Source organism: Callorhinus ursinus, unplaced genomic scaffold (assembly GCF_003265705.2).
Source record: "Callorhinus ursinus isolate GAN/ISIS: 27379988/994484 unplaced genomic scaffold, GSC_fseal_2.0 scaffold7, whole genome shotgun sequence".
Lineage (NCBI taxonomy): Eukaryota > Metazoa > Chordata > Mammalia > Carnivora > Otariidae > Callorhinus > Callorhinus ursinus.
Window position 1 is genome coordinate 66,434,925 of NW_027397069.1, and position 22,800 is coordinate 66,457,724.

A 22,800-nucleotide genomic window follows, 5' to 3' on the forward strand; every position below is an offset into this window, starting at 1 on the left:
ATGTGGATATTTAATAGGGGTATCATATATTCTTTACTACAACACAATATTAACAGAAGAGTCACTACAACAATAAAGAGAAATAAAACAAAGACACTACCCTTAAAAAAAAAAAAAAATCACCAATGACTCTCTCTTGCAACACTAAACAATTTTTCGAAAGCCCCAGAATTCTAGCGCCCTAGTTCTACTCTGCTCCAAGGCCAAAAGCCAAATCATAGAGAACAAAGCAGATCTCATTCTTCTGCCCTTTTTAAAAGTAAGCAAAACTTTCCCAAAAGTATATTTCTCCTCGTATTTTATTGATGAAAATTGTACCATATGTCTATTCCTAAACCAATCACTGGCAAGGGATACTATGGTTGGTTTAGATTAGAGATTCTCAACCCTGTTCACCTTTAAAAATCACACAGGGGCTTCTAAAAATTGCTGATACCTGAGCTCTATCCCTGAGATTCTTATTTAATAGACCCCAAGCACTTTTCAATTCCCTAGGTGCTTTTAATGCACAGTCAAGGTTGAAGACACTGAATTAGTCTACCGGGGGAAAGTACTGGAAAAGCAACCAATGGTGTCAACTCCTGAGTATCCACCTGGTTCTGAAAAATGCATCCACTTTCAAGGGGTGGAACACAAGCCTGTATATTTATATGGAACAACAACTCTGCCCACCAATGATTTAACCAACGGTAGGCTCCTAAATGAAACTACACAGATTCTCTCTCCCAAGAATCTAATCACCCAAATAATAAAATAGTATTATATATTCTTATGATGTAAGTATCTCTTTATGGTAGATAAGTAATACAGTTAAATTATATAAATTACTTACCTAATGTGCATCTAAGCTGAGGCTGAAGCCTAATGAAAATTTCATCTCTGACTTCATTCAGACAGGTCTCTATCTTTGCAAATATTTCTGAAGTAAGTTTTTTACAATCTCCATCTAAAAATGAAACACAGATTATCAATTTCTTATCAATCTCTATCTTTCCACAGAAAATTAAGACGTTACCAAGAATGAAAGTTCATCAGTCAATAAATTTAGCAGAGACAAAATGGAAAGACAAAATTTCCTTAATTCTTATTCCTCTCTGTGCGCCATATATCGCCCTAATATTCCCTCAGCCCAGTATCATTAGTTCCGACTGCATGAGTCAACATGTTTGAGTAAATCTCAAATAATTCTCATCCAAATAATCACAGGCCTAGCAAGAGCTCTATGCTTTCAGATATTCTGCCTATCTCTGAAACAGCTGAAGCTATGTCTTTACATGTGATTATTACTCATGCTAGAGACATCTACTCATTTATTTCTTTGTATAACTTTTATTACTTCACACGAATTTGCTTCATTAAAAACTTTGTAGGTTATTACACACCAATTGAATCACAGTTTTATTAACCATTCTCCTAGTGCTGGACAATTAAGTTGTTTCTTTTTTCACTATTATAAATACTATCGTGATAAAACATCTTTTGGGCACATACCTATCCATGTTTTTGTTCATTTCTTTAGGGTTAAAGTACTCAAAATAGAATTATTGTGTCAGAAAACCAGCCCCCATATGCATCTCACTCTAGTTATTAAGCTACAAAAGATTTCACAAAAAAAAAAAGATTTCACCAAAATCTCTTATATTCATATAACTTGATCATACTGTTGATATGTTTTACTAGGAAAATATCTGGATTCTCCTATAATATGAAGCATTAACCAGAATTCTTATTTGACCATGCCAAAAAAAAAGAGAAAACTTACAATTCAAAGTCAACTTAAATGCAATTATAACCATATTATAAAAACTATAATTATTCTGTAAAAAATTAATACGATTGAATATATAATATGGGTGAAATAGAGAGAATTAAGAGTATGCTTACCGAGTAATGTACAGAGCTGCTGAATCATTTCATTGTACACCCAAAACTAGTAATACTGTATGTTAATAATGGAAAAAAACCACAAAAAATAAAGTGGCTACGCTTTATAAAAAAATTAGTATGATTAAAATTAATTCAACATTCAAGTCAAAATTTTGACTATTGACTATTTGATTATTACAGAACAGTATATGTCTTGTTCATAATACTTATGTATTAATCAATTGTAATAATCAATTGAACTGTCACCTAACTCAGTATTGGGTTCCTATAATTATAGAGAACAGGAACACAGAGAAGGAAAGGCAAAAACAAAAATACTTATAAAAAACTGAATTTTAGAGGCGCCTGGGTGGCTCAGTCGTTATGCGTCTGCCTTCGGCTCAGGTCATGATCCCAGGGTCCTAGGATTGAGCCCCGCGTTGGGCTACCTGTTCAGCGGGAAGCCCACTTCTCCCTCTCCCACTCCCTCTGCTTGTGTTCCTGCTCTATCTCTTTCTCTGTCAAATAAATAAATAAAATCTTTAAAAAAAAAAAAACTGAATTTTAGGGGTGCCTGGGTGGCTCAGTCGTTACGTGTCTGCCTTCAGCTCAGGTCATGGTCCCAGGGTTGTGGGATCGAGCCCCGCATCAGGCTCCCTGCTCAGCAGGAAGCCTGCTTCTCCGTCTCCCACTCCCCCTGCTTGTGTTCCCTCTCTTGCTATGTGTCTCCCTGTGAAATAAATAAAATCTTTAAAAAAACAAAAACTAACACAAAACTGAATTTTAAAACTCGCAAAAAATTCCATCTCGAAGAAACTGAAGTTGAAACAGTATTTCTTATCTAACAAAATTTTAACTTTTAAAATGTTTACATTCAAAGGTGATCTGAGTGCTCTGGGATGCTTTCTTTTACATATGAAAATGGAATTACATGTTTTATGTAACCCTTTTGGAAAGCCATTCAGAAAGACTCTTTATATTCAAATTTTAATACCCCTGCTAGGATATAATCGGCAATGGATCGATTCAAAGGATATATGGATTATATATCATGGTGTTTATTCATAATTGCAAATAATGATAAGCAGCCTGAAGGTCAACAATGGGGAAAAATATATAAGATTTATATAAAAGATTGCATGACCAAAGACAAGTTGAATAAAGGTGAGGATTCTTATACTCCCAGACAGCAAGACCTAAATAACCCTGGTAATTAAAATAGTGTGGTACTGACACTGGGACAGATAAAGTAACCAAGAAAACAAAAACTGAGAGTTAAGGAACAGCTGCCCACATATATGGAAGGCTATTTAACAAAGGTGGCCTGGCAGATCAGTTGAGAAAAATGTGGAGCTAGGAGCTAGGAAAAACTGGTGAGGCAACAGGGGAAAAAGGGGATGACTATCACACACAAAAATTAACTTCAGCTGAATTAAAATTCAATATCAACAATAAAACTTTGACTTTTCAGTGAAAACATAGGTGAATGACTTTCTAATCTTGGAAAGATTCCTTTTAAATGTCAGAAGTATTACTAGCTACAAGAGGGAAGATTAACAAATTCTGTGCATCAAAAGATATCTTTAAAAAAGTAAATACACAAGATACAAACTGGGAGATTTAGCAACACATACCTGACATAAAAATAGCAACAAAGACATAAAGAAATTCAAACAAGTACATGGCAATAGAGCAAATAACGGTAAGACACAGACATTTCACAAAAGAGGAAACATATGATCAATTTTACATTTGAAGAGCTGTCCAACCTCTTTAAAATTTGAGAAAGGTAGAGAGGTGGGTGGAGGATGGGTTAAATAGGTGAGGGAACAAGGGAGTGCACTTGCGAGGAGTACTAGGTGATGTATGGAACTGCTGCATCACTATACTGTATACACCTGAAACTAATATAACTGTCTTAAGTGAATTAAAATAAAAACTTAAATAAAATAAAATTTGGGAAAGGCAAATCAAGACCATAAACCATTTTACACCATTCAAATAGCAAAATTCTCCAAGTGTGAAAATAACTAAGGGAGAATATATGGATCAGGGCTCTCTTACACATTGCTAATGGGAGTACTGACTGGTACAACCAGTTTGGAAAACAATTTGCCATTATCTTGTAAATTTGAACTTAGAGCCTATGATTTAAGATTTTATTTATTTGAGAGAGAGAGAGCCATGCGCACATAAGAGGGGGAAGAGCGAGAGAGAAAATCTCAAGCGGACTCTGCGTAGAGCATGGACCCCAACACAGAGCTTTGATCCCATGACCCTGAGACCATAACCTGAGCTGAAATCAAGTTGACTTTTCAGTGAAAATATAGGTGAATGACTTTCTGATCTTGGAAAAGATTAACCAACTGAGCCACCCAGGTGCCCCAGAGTCTATGATTTGATCCCATTCCTATGGTATACCCAAGAGAAACTCTATTTGAGCCCAAGAATAGTCACAGCAGCACTATTTGTAATGGCAAAAAACAACTCAATGACAGGTAAATGAATAAATATACTGATATATTTACACAATGGACATCTATAGCAATGAAAAATAATGAACCACCAATACAAGCAGCTTCACAGATACATCTTTATAAAAAGAAAAGACAACAGGGCACCTGGTGGCTCAGTCAGTTGAGCAGCTGTCTTCAGGGTCCTGGGATCAAGTCCCACAGGGAGCCTGCTTCTCCCTCTCCGTTTGCTGCTGCTCCTGCTTATACTCTCTCTCAAATAAACAAATTTAAAAAAAAAAAGAAAGAAAAAAGGTCCCAGAAGACTACTGTACAATATCCTTTTTATTATGTTCAAAAGAAACTAAAGTAGGCAATATATTGTTCAGCAATACATATGCAAAACAAACTATTTCAAAAAAGAAACGATATTAATTACTTTTGTGGGGGAGATGGAGCGTGGGATGGGAGGAACACAAGTAGATTAAGTTATTGGAAATATTTTAATTCTTTTGGGTTGGGAGGTGGGTTCATAGATATCCTATTTTATAAGAAAAAAATAATACATATCCCTCATTGTTAATAGATTTTTGGGAAATTGTGGACTAATGAGTGATTTGTAGCTGTATCTTTTCCATGTTATGAAACAAAACTGAACATTAACTTTTTTTTTTTAAGATTTTATTTATTTGTCAGAGAGAGAGAGAGAGAGGGCACAAGCAGGGGGAGTGGCAGTCAGAGAGAGAAGCAGGCTCCCTGCTGAGCAAGGAGCCCAATGCAGGGCTCGATCCCAGGACCCTGGGATCATGACCTGAGCTGATGGCAGATGCTTAACTGACTGAGCCACCCAGGCATCCCTGAACATTAACTTCTTTAAAAGTAAAAGAGAAATAAATTATTATTACCAACCTTTAATTCCATCCAACTGGTTGGTGTGCAGGAGCTTATTGGCTTGATTATACTTCATAAACAACTGCCAGAACACAGAGTCCTCATTAGAGCACAGGTCATTCACAGTGTTTTTTAACCCTTCCAAGTGCACCAATGCTGATAGGATACAATCTAACCAACAGAGAGCATTAGCATTTTTCCATTGGACACATAAAGACTGGCAAAGTGATGTACATTTGCTCTCCAATGGCATTTCCAGTTCAGATGTGCATCCTTCATTTTGAGGAGAAATCCTTCCAGTTCCAGAAACATCAACTGTAGTAGGATATTCTTCAGCAGCCATGTCAGTATCAGCCTCCAAAATCTCATTCTGTTCCAAGGAATCAGCTGTCCTAACTGGATTCTGTGGACCACTGTGTGGTAAATCAGGTAAGTGCGATGAGGTTTCATCATATGCTTCTCCATTATGTTTGCTGTTCAAAGCCTGTCCACCATCAGTAACAATATGATTTCTAGTCTTTTTAGCATTTGCTAAAAGAGGTGAATCTTTATAGTTGGTTTCCAAGAACTTTCTTTTCTGAGGCTTATTTGTAGTGTGACAATCTTCCAAATCAGGAGAAATTAAGTTATTAAGTGATTTAGAGCCCAAAGGATAGATGCACTAGAAAGAAAAAGAAAATGATAAAAACTACAAAAAATTCAAATAAGCTCAAGTTTTATAGTACAATTTCTATGTCATGAAAAATACGTATAAAATTTTAGCATCAATACAATTGTACCAATCTAAATTTAAAGGAACTAGGAATAAACAACTATTAAATAAAAACTTTGGCCCCCCAAAGCATAATTTTCCCAAGTTAATTTGAACAATCAAGGGTTTTAATCTGATCCACACTAGAGGAAACTAACAAGGAAAACATACATACTTTTGTTTTAATAAAAAACCTAATGTTTAGTGAATTAACAAATTTCAACAATTTAAAGAAACATGCTATGATGAGTGTTATTCTTTTTGGGACAGGTACATTGTGTAATATTAAAAACTGGAAGAATATTTTCATTTTTGGGGGGGAAGTATTTTCAAATAAAAAAACTACATTAGTAATTTCTGTGTTTCTTAATTTTAAAACAGTATTAATCTGAGAACACATCAGCGTTATCAATTTTACACCCTCATTGGATCTAAGAGTCAAATTGCCCGAATTTTAACAACTTCATCAAATCTTATTATGTATTAACATAATTTCAGCCAAATATCAAGTGTAGACAAATCACTAAAATAACCAATTTTCCCCAAGTCTGAAACCTAGGAAGATATTTTAAAAGACAAATTCAAGAAATCTAATAGACTATGTGTCCTCATTTAAAATGCCTTCTTCTACACAAGCATGGTAACTGCTACCTTGGTGGCCTCCAATGAACTAAAGAACTACCCCGCCTGCTATTCATGCCCTGGCAGTCAGGCCTCTGCTGCACCACTCTGGGCTAAGCCATGTGACCAGCTTTGATGGGATGTTCACAAGCATGATGCATGTGGAAGCCTGATAAGCATGGGCTCACTGAGCTAGTCCTTTTGGAGCCTACCTTCTGGAACACTCCTTCTTAAAGAAGTCCCATCCATTATACTGTGAGGAGCCCAATTAGCCTCACGGAGAGACCCTCATGGAAAAGAACTGAGATCCTGGCTGAGTGCCTGAGCTGAGTTCCCAGTTGGCAGCGAGCACCAACTGCCAGCTATGTGGACATTTTAGGTTTCCTAGCCAACAGCAGGTGAAGTGTAAGAACCACCCAGGTGACCCACAGAATCATGAGTAATGCTAAGTTAAGCCATTATATTTTTTTAGTCACTAGGTTGTGAGCAACAGATACTGAAATGCACTAAATCCTCTTTTAAGCGCAGTTTCTTCTATACAAATGAACACTATACTCATAATATCGTACTTATGAAATTCTTTAGTTTAATAGGATAAGTTCTGGATTCTTCTCACTGTTACCAACTAGTAATGCACTCACCATCAACTGACAACTTGACCCTCAACATTATACCTTGAGATTATTTCCTAAATCCTACCATATGTCAGAAAATAGAGAACACTTTAAAACAACAATTGTGGATTCATAGTCATAGACCGGTATGTATCCAAAAAAAATGAAAGCAAAAAAATTAAAGACCTCAAAGAGGTATCTGCACACCTGTATTCATTACAGCATTATTCACAAGAGCCTAGAGGTGAAAGCAACCCACATAACCATGAATGGACAGATAAAAAAAATGTGGTATATACATACAATGAAATATTATTCAGCCTTAAAAAGTAAGGAAATCTGTTCACAGACTACAACACGTATAAATATTGAGGACATTATGCTAAGTAAAATAAGTTAGTCACAAAAGGACAAATATGGTATGATTCCGCTTATATGAGGTACCCAGAGGAGACAAATTCATAGAGACCAAAAGTAGAATGGTGGTTTCCAAAGCACGGGTGGAGGGGGAAAGGGGAGCTGTTATTCAGTGGGTACAGAATTTGAGTTTTTCAAGATGAGAAAGTTCAAGAGATCTGTTGCATAATAATGTGAATATACCTAACAATCCTGAACCGTACACTTAAAAATGATTAAGATGGTAAATTTCACGTTTTTTTAATAATTAAAAAATTTTTAAAAAACAAAAAAATAAAAAAATCTTTATCGATCTCAAGCAGAGTCAAGATCATGGTGTCACATCCTACCAGCACCACTACTTAATTAAAAACAATAAACAAATAAAGGGCCCTGGAGCTGCAAAATTTAGTGGCCTAGATGATTTCCCCCTACATTATTTGCAAATGTCTCATCTGACTTTTCTATCTATAATTTGTGCTCCAGTCATAGGGTCAATTTAAAATACAATTTGTCCTTGCCCCATTTTTTCCCTTTTATAAACTGTTTTCAGATTTTTATCTCTTTAAATCTCGACTTTAATATCTACTCTGTATTTATAATGAACATATGCCATTTTTGTAACTAGAAGTTTTTTAACCTGTCTTCAAAAAAAGGAAAGCCATAAAACGATAATACATAGAGTATTAATTTTCCCATCTAGCCCAACCATGCAAGAGCATTTAAAATCTAAGGCTGAAAAAATCTAATGCTGCCTCTTTCACTGATTTTTTGAGCAGCTTAAATACATTCCTGTTTTCCTATAAAACAGGAAAAGGAAAACACTGCACATTACCTTATATTTGAAAAAGTATAAGGTATGCCAAAAACAAACTATAAAAACATTTACAAAAAAATAATTTACATTCATTTTACAAATGAAGAAAACCAAGAAAATGAGTGTTTTCTCTGACAACTAAAGACTTAAGAGCCTTATAAATTTCATGTTTTTTTTAAAAAACTAAATAAATGTTCCAATAAAAGACTAATGGAATACTCAAAAAAAAAAAAGATAAAACTCCCTACACTTTGAAAAAACTTGAGTTTCAATTTATTAATTTGGAAGCAGAGTTTGAATCTTACTTCTTTTTTGAAATCAAGAAACTTCTGATTAAGAGGGGTTTCCCATGTGGTTCTTTGCAATTCGGCAAGTGAAAGCAGAATGTTCAGTGGACTTCAAATTTTATAATAAAAAAAATTAACAAATTAACAAATTGATTCAAAGGTCTTATAGACCAGGGATCAGCAAACTTTACCTGAAAAAAGGCCAGATAAATATTTTAGGCTTTGTGAGCTAGTCAAGGTCTCTGTTATAACTAAAGTCGCCATTATAATACAAAAGCAGCCATAGACAATGAAAAAATGATTGAGTATGGCTACATTCCAATAAAATTTTTCTTATGGACACTGAAATTTGAAATTCATGTAATTTTCATGTATTACAAAATAGTATTCTTTTCATTTTTGCCTAATCATTTAAAAATGTAACTATTGTTCTTAGCCAGTGGGTGTCATATAAAGAGTTTGCTAAACCAATCTACTTCATAAAATACACTGGGCCCTTACTGAATAGAACACTTCCTAAAAATTAGATCAATAATTACTTTAAAGTTCTTTTTTCACATCTGCAAAGTATATGCTTAAAATTCTTGGTTGTATTTTTCCTCATCACTTAAAAAAAATGCTTCAAAACTAAAAATGCAAATAATACCTCTAACTTTAATAGCTAAAACCTAATGTCCTGAGGACAGGGACTTCTTTATTATAGCAGTCCATGGTTAAAGAACTCTAATGAAATACATTGTCTGGAAGAGGGGAAAAAAGTAGTTTTTTTCTAGAAAGATTTCTCTTTCCCATATTCACCACTCTACAACTTTGTTCTGAGGTAGTTAATGAGTAAACTCTCTATATAGCCTGCTGTTAGGATAAGCTGCCAAACCTCCTAACATCAAGCCTTCTCACTGTTCAATAGAGCCCACTGTCTGCTTCAGGGATAGCTCTCAAGCAATTCTGTGACACTTTCTCCTATTTTTCCCTCTCCACTGGATTTAACCAGCATACAAACATGCTGTTATTTTTCCCAACTTAAAATTTTCCTCCTCCAGGTACCACCTCACATCTGTTATTTCTCAGTTCTTCCTTTCCAATTTTCTATCACTCACTCCAACCAAGCTTTCCTTTACCACTAATACTTTACCCAAAATATTCTCATCCAGGTTCTCAGTGATGCTCACAACACTCTAGCCAATGATGAGTTGACTCTTCATTCTCCTTCAGTTGAAATTCAGTAATTTCTTCCTTAAGTATTTTTTCATTTGACTTCCAGAACAGAACACTCTCCCCTTTCTGGGTTTACTCCTACCTCACTGTCCACTTCTTCTCTCACTCCTTTCCCGGTTCCACTTCATCTCCCCAATCTCTTAACGCGGGAGTATAAGTGTCCTTGGATTGCCACACTTCTAGGTAAACTCATCCACTCTCATGGTTCCATTATCTACATGCTGTTGACTCCCAATGTATCTCTCTAACCTCTCTCCACCTAATACCAGACACACAGATCCAACCACTTATTCCAAATACCCCCAATTATTAGATAGCTGTGTCAAGCCTGACTGGTCCTGGCCTGATCTTCCCCCAAAATCTTCCTCTGCCCAAAGACTTTCTCATCTTAGTTAACCGGCAACTCCACTCTTCCAATTATGTAAGCCAAAAATCTGGGAATCATCCTCGATTCCTCTCTCTCCTACTGTGTATCCCAATCTTTCAGCAAATCCTTTTTGGCTCTACTTTCAAAATATATAGATAATCCAATCATGTCTCATCACCTGAGCCACTATTTGCTCTCCATGGAATACTCTGTCTTTCAACTAGTCTCCCCGCTGCAGGTCTTGCCCATTACATATACTTGCAACACAGGAGCCACAGTGATCCTTTTAACATGTAAATCAATTATGTCACTCCCTGCTATGGCTCTTCATTTCAGTCACAGTAAAAGCCAAAGACTTTACAATGGCCTCTAAGACCCTACTTGGTCCAGTCCCCTCCCCATTATTTTTCTAACCCATCTTCTATTACTCTGCTTTACTTACTCAGATCCAGCTCTTCTAGTTTCCTTGCAGTAGAACAAATTTGCACAGGCAACCTCTATTTTCTCAGGGCCTTGTACCTGCTACTCTCCCTGCCTGGAATGCTTGTCCATCTGATAGCCACATGGCTTGTTCTTCATCTCTTTCAGGTTTTTGCTCAAATGTCACTTTCTCAATGAAGAATTCCCTTCACCGCTCTGGGTCCCTGGGCTTTATTTTTCCCCACAGCACCTTTCATTACCTCACACACACAAAATATAACTTATTGATATTTTTCCCCCATCTAGAACATACCCACCTTTAAAAAAAAAAAAAAAAAGGCTGTATTTGTTTATTTGGCAGAGAGAGAAAGCGCACGCACAAGCAGGGGGAATGGCAGGCAGAGGGAAAGGGAGAAGCAGGCTCCCTGCTAAGCAGAGAGCCAGAGCTGGGGCTCCATCCCAGGACCCTGGGATCATGACCTAAGCCGAAGGCAGGATGCTTAACCAACTGAGCCACCCGGGCACCCCCATAACCACCTTCTTGAGGGTTAGATATTTTTTGCTTTATTCCTTGTATCTTAGCCTTTGGAACACTGCCAACGTGGTGACACTCAAAAAAAAAAATTATTGAATAAATGCAAAAAGAAATTTATTTCTATTTGTAGGAATGCCTGAGATTTTCTTCAAGTTACACTCAGCCAAAGAAAGTATCTATCACCAACAGTGTGATTTAGTTTAGTATTTTGCGAACTTGGCTGATCACCAGACTCATCCTTAAGAGTTAAAAAATTATATAATTCTGGGTCAATTCTACTGAAATGGCATCCGGGGGTGATACTCAGAAATTTTTTAAAAGTATTCCAGGCGATTCTGATGAACTGCTAGTTTACTTGGAATAAAACATATCTGAAATTAGAAGACTATATTCCAATTACAGTTCTGCAACTTTAAGAAGATCTTATGTTCCTAAACCCTCTCTGATTTCTTATTCATAATGGAAATAACTACCTTGCAAAGTTTTGAGAACTAAACATGTATGTAAGTTTCATAAATTGTCAAGTACAACAAAACCACTGGGGACACCTGGATGGCTCAGTTGGTTAAGTGACTTCAGGTCAAGTCATGATCTTGGGATCCTGAGATCTGAGTCCTGAGTAGGGTTCCCTAATCAGCAGGAAGTCTAGTTCGCCCTCTCACCCCACTCTCTTGCGTGCGTGTTCTCTCTTGCTCTCTCTCAGATAAGTAACTAAAAATCTTAAAAAAAAAAAAAGTTCTACCACTGGATACACTGGATATTTAGATCCTTAAGTATATAATATTTAGAGATTAATAACTTTTCTAATAAGTTCCAAAGTTTATAAATCAAAGAGATGAAAGGATAACTACTATATTCCAACAACTAACAAAGACCCCCACAAGGTTAAAAAAAAATCCATCTTGAAATGTATTTTCTCCCCTCACAAGTCTAATGATAATAAAAACAAGTATCTTCATGCAATAACTTGGGAAAAATAACAGAAAATATTTAAAACTGTATACTAGGCAGATCTAGAAACTCTGATATGTATTAAAAATGTACAGTCTAAAAAATACAAAACGAGTACAAATTTAAACACTGAAGAAAAAAGAAAAAAGCTAAAACCTTAATACTATCTAAGATTAATACTTTACCTGCAGATCCTCACACAAAAAGATAGATTCTTGAAAACTAATTCGGTAAGTCTTTAAGGCTTTTAACTTTCCCTTCTCTCTACAAGCAGGGCAATACCCATCTGACGGGACTTTAGCTGAATCATAATTCTAAAAAAGAAATAAAGTAAATTAAAATGTAGACATTCCTAGACTGTATCAAATTACAAAAAGTTAAATGGAAAAATAACCCAGAAAAAAAATACACTTTTCACCTGGAAGTGTCCTGGCTAGATATTTTAAACATGGCAAATAAAAGAAATGAATATACATTTTAAATATAGCTATTATTCCAAAAAGAATGTATTACAGTTTTAAATACTAAGTTTTAAGTGTTAAAAATAACATCAGTTTTATTTGCAAGAAAAAAAGTAATGTCAACTGCCAGGGAAAACGTATGTTCCATATTTTCTGAGAATAATAAACCACAAGGTCTATGTTTTATTTCTACTTTCACATATCAATAAAACACAGAGAGGTAAATACATTAAAATAATCTTTCGCCATTGCTGTAAGATTTCCGTGGAAGATATAAATTTTTAGAAGTTAACTGGTAAAATTAAAACCGAATTTAAGTCTCATAAAAAGGAGGAAAAAAATCAACTTTGCACTGAGGCAAAAAATAAGTTCACTAACTTTTCCCAAATACCCCACCATGTGGAGTGAAGATATCCCTATATCAGTCCCTGGTCCAATCACTGGCAAACCATTTCCAATCTTCGGGGAATCCATCATTCCGAGTCATTGGCTAATTTATGTCACTTGAAACATGTCAATATCACTAAGGATTTTTCAATGAACCCTGGAAAAAAAAAAGTCAATAGACAATTAAATAAAAATCCTGTTTACTTTGAAAAAGAGCTATGCTATCTTATAAGATGTATATACATTAAGTATATTTTGAAACTACAAGTCCCAAGATAAACATATTCTAAAATTGTAATCTTGAAGCAAAAGCAAATTACCTCTATTTACTAGTAAACCTAGCAAATTTGCTGGAAGAGGGCAGATTGGCAACAGGACCAAGTTTCACTCATTTGTAAGCAAATTTATTAAAACTTATGATAGAGATAAACTATTATTTAAATAACAAATTATACTGACCAGAGTTTAAAAACCCAAGTTTTTAGGGTCTATGCATAATCTGAAACAAGTATGTCAACATTATACTAAGAATGTATTTTAAAGACCCCAGATCTATTGTGCCATTGCTCAACAGGAACAAAAGAACCCCATACATTTCTACTGCTTTTAACCACCAAGGTCATCAAGAGAATAATGCTATTTTTTTTAATTTCCAACAATATGCTATTTTGTAGTAAATGAACTGTACCAAACAAAAATATAAACACTGTAATAGTACAAATTACACATGTAACAAGTTTGTTTTGAGTGTAATCCCATGGAACAGAATCACATTCAGTAAAGTCAAAATTATAAGACTGGAGCTCAGTATAAGGAAAAATTAATTACTAAGAGTAGTTTAGGTATGGATTTAAAATATAGGGAAACCAGATACAAAAGACCTTAAAGCAGAGTAAATCACCACTTATGGGGTGTTGTAAAATAATTTCAAGCAAAAATCTTGCCCAAATCTAAGAATTTCTATAACAACCACTTCCTGGGAAACTGGCTTACAGCTTCACTTTAAAAACCAGTTACGCCCTTCTGTTCCAGATATAAATTTTACACATCTTTTAAGCCAAGGAATAATTTCAAAAATAAAAATGCTTCTAAGAAAAGTATAAGTAATCTCAAATTCCTGAAGAAATATTGCTAAGGCAGGATCTCTGAACTACAGCATTATGGACATTTTGGACCAGACAATTCTTTGCTGTGAGGGCTGTCTTGCACATTGTAGGATGTTTAGCAGCATCACTGACTTCTACCTACTAGATAGTGAGTGCCACTGGCACTCCTCAGTTGTGAGAACCAAAAAAGTCTTCAGACATTGCCAAATGACCCCTGGGAAGCAAATCTGCCCCACTGAGAACCACTGTCAAAAAGATAAAAATAAGTTTGGTGCTAACTTTTACTTCTTCAGCTCCTCACAGACAACACCAATTCATTATTTTTGGCTGGCTCTATTTATAATATACTTACAAAAGAGAACTATACAGGAAAGAGTCAAATTGCTTATAGTTCCAGAGTGGCTAAAAGCATGAGCTTTACAACTGCACATCTGGGTTCAGAAATTTTTAACACCGGTTTGCACTAAGAATTAAATACAATACATGTAAAATGCTTAGCACCTGAACGGACAGTAAATTTTAACTACAATTCATTCGGTACTAATTTTATATTTCACTCTACATAGAAAATATGCTGCACATCTTGCATTATATTCAGCAGTATTCTCAAAAGAAAAACTGGTACCCTATATACCTTGAATAAGATGTTTTTGATGAAAATTTCCATCTGCCTGAGGGATCTAGAAAACTTTTTTGGCCTGTTTTCTCTCTCTCTATTATAAAAGTAAAATATAAGAAGCCTTCAAATCTGCCCTGATCCTAATCCCAGGAGCCAACATTTCAATGGGGAAAGCAGATAAGGCTGGTGGTGGAAATTCTAAATATGCAAAAACCCGCAAAAGAAAATTCATTTAAAAAAAATACCAGAGGTGAGCTATCCAGGTCTTCCAAAATTAATTAACTTTGTCTTCTATACAAAACCCTGGGGTGATTCTCACAAGTTAATGTGCCATCAATGATCATCTTTACTGTTCTCCCTACCAACATAACCTGCTCCTCTTTCTTGTATCTCACCTATATTTTGGTATCTTCATCTTTCCAAACACATTAAAAATTTGAGTGATCCTTAAAACTTTCACTTCCCACTTCTTCATGCAGTAAAAGTCACCAAATTCTGTGGACAGTTCTTTGGAAGCCTCAAATCCCCACCTCTCCAACCCATCCCCGCTCTGTAACACTGCCAAAGTGACGCTTGTATAAAACAAGTCTGAGTCTGTCACGGATCAGCTTAAAATCATCTATTTACTCCTTACCTGAAGGTAGTACTATGACCTAAAGCTAACTGCACTTGAGACCAACCCAGTTTTCCAATCTTACCCTCCTCTACTCCACTTCACCCTCAGCACCTTTCTTCTGACGCCCTCTTTTCAGGACTTCTGTGAGTCACTGATACTCCCGGTCCCCGAATGTGAATCCTACCCCATATGAACTGTTACAGCACAATGAATGTGTAAAGGTTGCCCTGGGAATGACGAAAGATATGCAGTTAAGCTTGTTTCACAGTCCCGTGTGCACAGGGGGGAAACCCAGAGAACGAGCTGCTCCGAGAGGAGCCTTAAACTTGAGTTTGCCCTCCAAGACCAAGCGGGCTCAGCACATAAATTGTCAAAGATAAGGCCACAGCGGACTTAAAGCCGAGGAATGGGGTCGGCTTTGGGCGTCCGGCCCTTCCTGGTACCAAACACAGCCCTCCAGAATCAGAGACGCACAGGACCAAGACATCTCAGTTTCTAAAACCAACCTTGGAAACCCGAGGAGGAGCAGGGTTCCGTTAACCCTCCCCATCTCCACGCTCTTTGGAAGAGCGAAAAACAACTCTGGTTTCTCTTCAGCATTTACCTCTCTGAGCCAAAACGAATCAGTAACTCTATTTCTATACCTCAATCACCAACCCTCCCACCCGAGTCCAGTCCCAGCCCCTTTCCTCTCCCAGCGTAGCCCACCTTTCTGCGCGCCGACTACCCCACAGGCAGTCTCTTTTCCCCAGCTCTGTCCGTCTTCCCGATTACGGGAGCCGGTGGAAACTATTTCCTCTCCTCCCGTACCTGCCGCCTGCACTCCCCTTCTTCGCACCGGGTCGCTCCGAACTCCTGTTCCAGGCTGGGTCCACACTACACCACGCAACGTTCAACCCACGTTCCCCTCGGCCTGCTCCTCCCCCAACAGCCTCTCCGCTAGAAAAGCAGCTTCCGGTTTGAGTCCGCGGCAAAAGAGTTCCCCTTCCTGTTCGGCGCGGGGCCTGAAGGGACGTCAGCGTGGCGGGGAAGGCGAGAACGGGAGCACTTCCGGACGGCCTCTGCAGAGGCGTGGCTGTCCGCCCGGCTGTCGCAGCCGCAGTTTCAGCTGCGGCGACGGCTAGGGGCGGGGCCGGTGGCTGCCGAGCCCGGCATCTGTGAGTGGCTGGGTTTGGGGAGGCGACGTTTCTGGAAGCTGCTGGAAAGCGCTCGAGTGGCGGAGGTGACGCCGGCGGCTAGGGGGTGGGGCGTGATTAAAACTAGTGCGCGTCCGGCAGCGGAGGGATTACGCTAAGGAAAGAGACTGGTGCGCACCTCGTTGCGCCCTGGCCCGCGCGAGCCCGGGTCGGAAGTCGACGCGGCGGAGAGTGACCTGGGTGGGTGGGTGGTTGGGCGAGGGAAGGGCTCCCTAGCCTGCAGAGGCGGGGGGTGCAATGGAAGCTCTCGGGCGGCGCGTCCTTGCAGCGCTGCGGCCTCCACGACGATTGTGGGTCGCGCAAGGCCCCCGTAGTCCGCTCTCCTAAAGCCTCGGTGAGAGCCGAGCAGCCACAGAGTGTGTGTTCACAAAGGGTCACCACACACGGAGCTGCCCCTCCCTGTCTCCCTAAACCCCATCTGCGAGGCCAGGGGCTTTTCTGCCAGGATTCTGGGGTGTTTCTCCTCCTTTCCTTCCTCCCAGATCTTCTAACGGTAAGGGGAGTAGCCAAAACACAGGGACTTTGCTATCCACGACCCATTTTTACTAGTCAGCAGCCGATCTGTCCCTGCTGCGCTCATTTCAGCTGCCCCGCCTTGTTTTAAGAGAAAGGGGGAGTTCTCATGTAGTTGATAAGTTTGAGGCTCTGCTTTCGTAGGAAGGTCATGTGGTTTAAGGGACATCGTGACCGCGTGTGCTATTTCTGAATTGCATTCTGAATCTTGGGGCAGCATATTCTAGAAGTCCTTTTGGTCGCTTGGTTCTATGTCCTAAAGTAATATGTAGTTTCTGACCATTTCCTTTTACAGAGTAACCACCGTTGGCATTTTGGACTGTGGGGTATTTTTAGTGGTCTCAAACTAAATAACTATATTCTGGAATAACGCTGGTAATTTTGATAGGGCGGTATAGAGGAAACAAGTCCCATATACCAAGAAATTCCTCAGTAAAAAGGATTTTAATTTTCTGTACTTAGGAATGCATATGGCCAAGAAATCCAATAAGGAGTTTGTTTTGTTTTTCTCCAGACAGAAAACCAGGCTGGTTAGTTTTTGTTTACCTTTTTTGTTGTACTCGATTATTAATATACTGGTATATTTGTTGTAAGATCCAACTAGTTTTCTCTTTATAAGTGAATTATGAAAATAGGAGAACCTAGTATTTCCACCTTGAAATCATAGCCAAACTCAGAGTTTTTCTTGTTCACCATTGCTATTTCAATTTTTAGGATGGAATACCCTTTTTTTTTTGGTAATAAATACTTGCTGAATTGTTAACTTCGTAAGTTGAACAAAATAAAAATTGTAGTTAAAATTTTAAGATTGAAAAATCAACATCGCCAAACTGAACTATATCAATGAAACGTTGATTATAAAGTTGATTTTATAGTCTTTTAGTGCGAATTTGATTTTTTGCCAGGAAAAAATATGTAATAGTAACAGAAACAAAATGGATGTGGGGCTTGGGTTGTGGAAAGAAAAGAGGATTTTAGTGTATACTGTGTTTTGACTCCAGAGCTTTTCTCTCTTGGAAAACGTAGAAAAAGTTCTGGAAGACTTTGTAAGATAAAAAGAATGATGGTAATATAGGAGAGTCAATTAGAAGAGGTTGACTAGAAAGTCTCTTTTCATTTATATTAAAGTAGCGGTCCCAGGTTGAAAAAAATTGAATACATAAATGCTTTTCTTTACCAATATATTTGAAATGCCTTTTTCTATGTACACTGCTCCCAGAAAGTGCAGTTACCTTACAGGAGAATTAAAGCAGTCTTGCTGTCAGCAGTGTGGGTCAGAGGTTTTATTTACCTGTTTCTAATTAAAAACTAACACAATCTAATCAAAGGGAGCTTTTATTAAATTAATGAACAGCTATGATAAGAATATAAGGTACAATTAGGATTTTCTTTCTATCATTTTTTAATTTTTTCTATTCATAGTGTCGGGGGTTTTGTCCTGTCTGCTAGGTTGGATTTCTTAATCATAAGCCAAGTCTTTAGCCCAAACCTGGATATAAAAGCTGCCTGCTGTGATAGGTTGTTCTGATCTCATCAAAAAGATGAGAGCTAAAGTGACTAACCATATTTTTTAACAGCACCTTTGTGAGTACCGTCTGTATAACCTTATTTATTTTCCAACAATCAGGCTTTGCAAACCAAAAAGTTAAACTTGGAGACAAAATTTATTTGGTAATATGACCTGAGCAAATGAGATATTATATATAATTTTTATCCCATATGTTTTGCTGAAGAAATATTTATGTTTGATTATGGGGTGCTGCCCTTGGCCACTGGTATGGGAGGTGTTACATAATGGTTTTTGTACCTTGTAACATTTTTAAATATCAAGAAATTATTATAATTATTTCTTTTTTTATAAGATTTATTTATTTGTTAGAGAGCGAGAGCTCACAAGCAGGGGAAGTGTCAGGCAGATGGAAAAGCAGGCTCCCCACTGAGCAAGGAGCCTGATACAGGGACTCCATCCCAGGGTCCTGGGATCATGACCTGAGTGGAAGGCAGAGGCTTAACCGGCTGAGCCACCCACGCGTCCCAAGAAATTATTATTTTTAAACCACATCCAGACTCTGGGTTTTGGTTAAGGAATGTGAACTTATATTAATATTTTTGGCAATACACTCGAGCTAGGCATTTGCATATTTAGAAAATTAATATAAGACACTTTAGTTCTTGCCCTCAGTGAATTCAATTGAGATAGGACAGAAAAAAGTACATTTATCATATTGCAATATGTGCAGTCACATATTTGTAAGTATAGCCACATCAAGGCCACGCAAGAAATTAGTAGCCTCAGGATTTGAGGTTATTTCATACTTTAGACTCTAAGCTTTAGATGGAACACGACAGCCTAAACTTGTTTGTGTTTTGCCCACACAAAATGAGAAAACAATATGATAAAGAAGAGTCATAGAGTAGATATTGGAATATGCGATTTCTAATCCTCTTTTGTTGTTTGACCTTACATAAGTCACATAGTTTTCAAGACCTTGGTTTATAGATCTATAAAGTGAGAAGTTTGGAATAGTCGCCGTTCTGATATTCTACCTGCAGATATTTATCCTCAGAACTATGCCTACTTTTTGTAAATGTTTTCCATTAAGAACCTGATCATATCCCATCTCAAACTACTTTATTGCCAATCTAAATTCTGTTTTCTTTTGGATTAGGTAATACATTCACATGGTTCAAAATTCAAAGGGTAAAAAAGAATATGCAGTGAAAAGTTTTCATTCTACTCCTGCCCCTTAGCCACCCATTTCCTTGCCTAGGAAGCAACTGATGCTAACAGTTTCCTTGTATATTTTTCCAAAAAACTTTTACATGTATATAAGCAAATAAATACTACACGTATTTTATTTTTTGCCTTTTTTTACACAGTTGATACTATGTACAGTTTATGTACCTTATTTTTTCATTTATCTTAGAAGTTCTTTGTCATATAAGGCTCCTTTTTCATTTTTATGGCAGCATAATATTCCATTGTATGATGTGTCACTTCATTAATCCTCTCCTTCTGGACATTTAGATTTTTTCCTGGTCTTTATTAAAAGCATTATATAATGAATAACTTTGTACATTCCTCATCTTCCATATATGTGAATGTCTTTGCCCTAAACCGTGGCACAGCTCTATTGGGATGGTGACATAGTTGATAAAACTATGTCCTTTATGTTTTTATGTTATTTAGTTACCAATAAGAAAAAATTGATGGCTCACGGTCTCAACAGTGTATTCCCAGGGTTCCATCAACTTTGACTTGTGTGCTCTCTGTGCCAGAATAGTACAGTGGTATAGTGGAGTCAATACCCTACAAGATAAACCACATCATCTGAATGGCTGTTTCTTTATTTGAGCCCTAGATGAAGCAAGTGGATTATATGTAGAGACCTTGTCCTAAACGAACAAATTGTGTGTGTGTGTGTGTGTGTGTGTGTGTGTGTGTATATATTTGTAAGCATATCTAAATAAGTATGTAAATCTTTAAACTCTAAAATCCTGCAGCAGAGCAAGATTTTCAATGAGGCTCATAAAAATGGAGAGACTAATTGATGTAACAACATATTTATGTTTTTCAGCGCATGCTTACTCCTGGACTTACACGCATTGAGTACTATTTAAATTGATATTTTTCTGTTAAACTTCTTTGCCAAGCACATACAGTTGACTTTATATAAGATACAACTTTTAGGTATTCCCACTTTACCAATAAGAAGACTAAACATAAAAGTAAACAATTGACCCGAATTTGCGTAACAAAGTGGCAGACCTGGAACTAGAACCTATATCCTCTTAATTTCTAATGCAGGGCTTTTTCCAGTGTAGCACGTGCTCACATAATTTCACATGTAGCTGTAGCAGTAGATCTGAGAATGCCCAGTGGTAAGGGAACTGCTTTTGGTCCCCCTTCTCTGCCTAGGCTCTAGAGGAACCTAGAGTTCAGAAAGCAGCAGGGCGTTTTTCTGAAGACAAAAGAACATTCTATAAGTAATTATTGAAGTAATTACACAACATGTTGATTAGCAATCAGGAGGACGCCACATCAAAAAGTTAAAGCTGATCTAGAGAAACACTCTTCTTTCCTAATTGGGACACAGTTGTCATTTGGAGATGAATTTAACAGTCATAAGGACTGGAGGGAAATTAGGATTATTTGGAAACAATCTGACATTTCCCAGAGTTCATGCCATTTTTAAATTTAGCCAGGAAAATCTGAGCCATCAGAAAAGGAGAAGTGATAGAAACAACTGCAAAAGAATTGATAAACAGAAGAATGGAGAATGTGCTATAGTAACTGTATTCTCCTGAAGCTGGCATTGTGTCATATGACCACCACCCCTGTTCTGGGCCTTAATTCTGGGGCTGTTCCCCTTTTCCTTGCATATTTGACTCTTACCCTTCAAGTGTCAACCTCAGTTTCTCTTGTCAAGCTGTCCACCCTATCTGAGCGGCCCTCTACCTGCCACCATTACTCTTAATTCTTTATTATCACCTCCTGTTTGTTTTCTTCATTGTGTGTGTGTGTGTGTGTGTGTGTGTGTGTGTGTGTGTGTGTATTGTCTCTACTAAGTTGTGAGCTCTGTGAGGGCAAGGACTACATCTGTTTTGTTCCCTGTTATGTAGACATTCCCTTAATACATAATACATATTTGTTGATCAATGAACGATCTTCATGGTTACCAATTCATATGGCTGACAAAACCTACTTTTAAAATGGGATGTTTTCAACGGTGTATTTCCCCATGTTTTTATATTCAGCGGTTTTTTGGGGAGATGTATATGTAATTTATACGCTCATCTTACTGAGAAAAATATTGTCAACAAGCTTTTATTGAATATGCAGAGCACTATGCTAAATGCTGGGTGAATACAAAGGTGAATAATGCATAATCCTTATTTCTAAAGAAAAGAAAAGTAGAAACATTTGCAAACAAATAGTTTTTATACAAAGGAAAAGTGAAATAAATACTAAATAGAGATATGCAAGAAATAGCAACAATGAAGAAAAATGGTTAATTTTAATTACAGGAAGAGCCTCACAGAGTTGAATTTTGACTTTGGTCTTAAAGATAGAAAAATAGTTGAAGTGAACAGGGATAAGTAAATGTTTAGCTTCACTTTTTAGAAAGTCTTTAAAATAGTAATATTTATCATAAAGAACTCTTATAAAACGTTGTCATAAGGCAATCTTTAAAAATTTCAGTAATAAAATTACTCTGGCCTTAAACATTATACTTTTAAATTGAGACTAACTTTAAAATTAATTTGACTATTTTGACTAGGTTGGTGTTTTCCAACTAGTTGCTAAGTCATCGGTTCAATCTAATAATTAGATTATGATTGCTGATTGCAGTTAGCAGTTATTAAACTAATCAATTAAGGGGCACCTGGGTGGCTCAGTCCTTAAGCATCTGCCTTCGGTTCAGGTCATGGGATCGAGCCCTGCATTGAGCTCCCTGCTAGGCGGGAAGCCTGCTTCTCCCTCTCCCACTCCACCTGCTTGTGTTCCCTCTCTCGCTGTGTAGCTCTCTGTCAAATAAATAAAATCTTAAAAAAAAAAAAACTTGATTTTTTTTTTCTTTTTTAAGTGATTTTTAAGCCATTGTGCTCTTCAATGTATGGTTCTTTGACCACACCACGAGTTAAAATGTAGACTATTTTTTGATGGTGTAATTTGATTTCTTTTTTAAGTTTCCTGTTGCTTTCCTATTCTTTTGA

The 22,800-nt window shown here is 37.1% G+C and overlaps 1 protein-coding gene and 1 long non-coding RNA gene across 5 annotated transcripts in view; one reads left to right on the top strand and one right to left on the bottom strand.

The window, feature by feature from the left end:
* Positions 1-16,443, bottom strand: part of USPL1 (ubiquitin specific peptidase like 1) — a 34,047-nt gene extending 17,604 nt beyond the window's left edge. Inside the window, exons 1-5 of one of the 4 annotated variants that reach the window (XM_025875098.2) lie at positions 16,082-16,443; positions 13,042-13,189; positions 12,370-12,498; positions 5,229-5,871; positions 833-946 (exon numbers count right to left, since the gene is read on the bottom strand). In XM_025875098.2, the coding sequence (XP_025730883.1) occupies positions 833-946; positions 5,229-5,871; positions 12,370-12,498; positions 13,042-13,122 (967 nt within the window). In that variant the 5' untranslated portion in view covers positions 13,123-13,189; positions 16,082-16,443. Of the gene's footprint in view, positions 1-832; positions 947-5,228; positions 5,872-12,369; positions 12,499-13,023; positions 13,190-16,081 lie in introns of all 4 variants that reach the window. The other 3 variants (XM_025875096.2, XM_025875097.2, XM_073894723.1) reach the window with 3 other exon arrangements.
* A 332-nt stretch (positions 16,444-16,775) lies between these two features.
* The window catches only part of LOC141373128 (uncharacterized), a 40,928-nt gene continuing 34,903 nt past the window's right edge, over positions 16,776-22,800 (top strand). Inside the window, exon 1 of the long non-coding RNA XR_012378829.1 lies at positions 16,776-17,062. This is a non-coding gene — a long non-coding RNA (uncharacterized lncRNA). The remainder of the gene's footprint in view (positions 17,063-22,800) is intronic.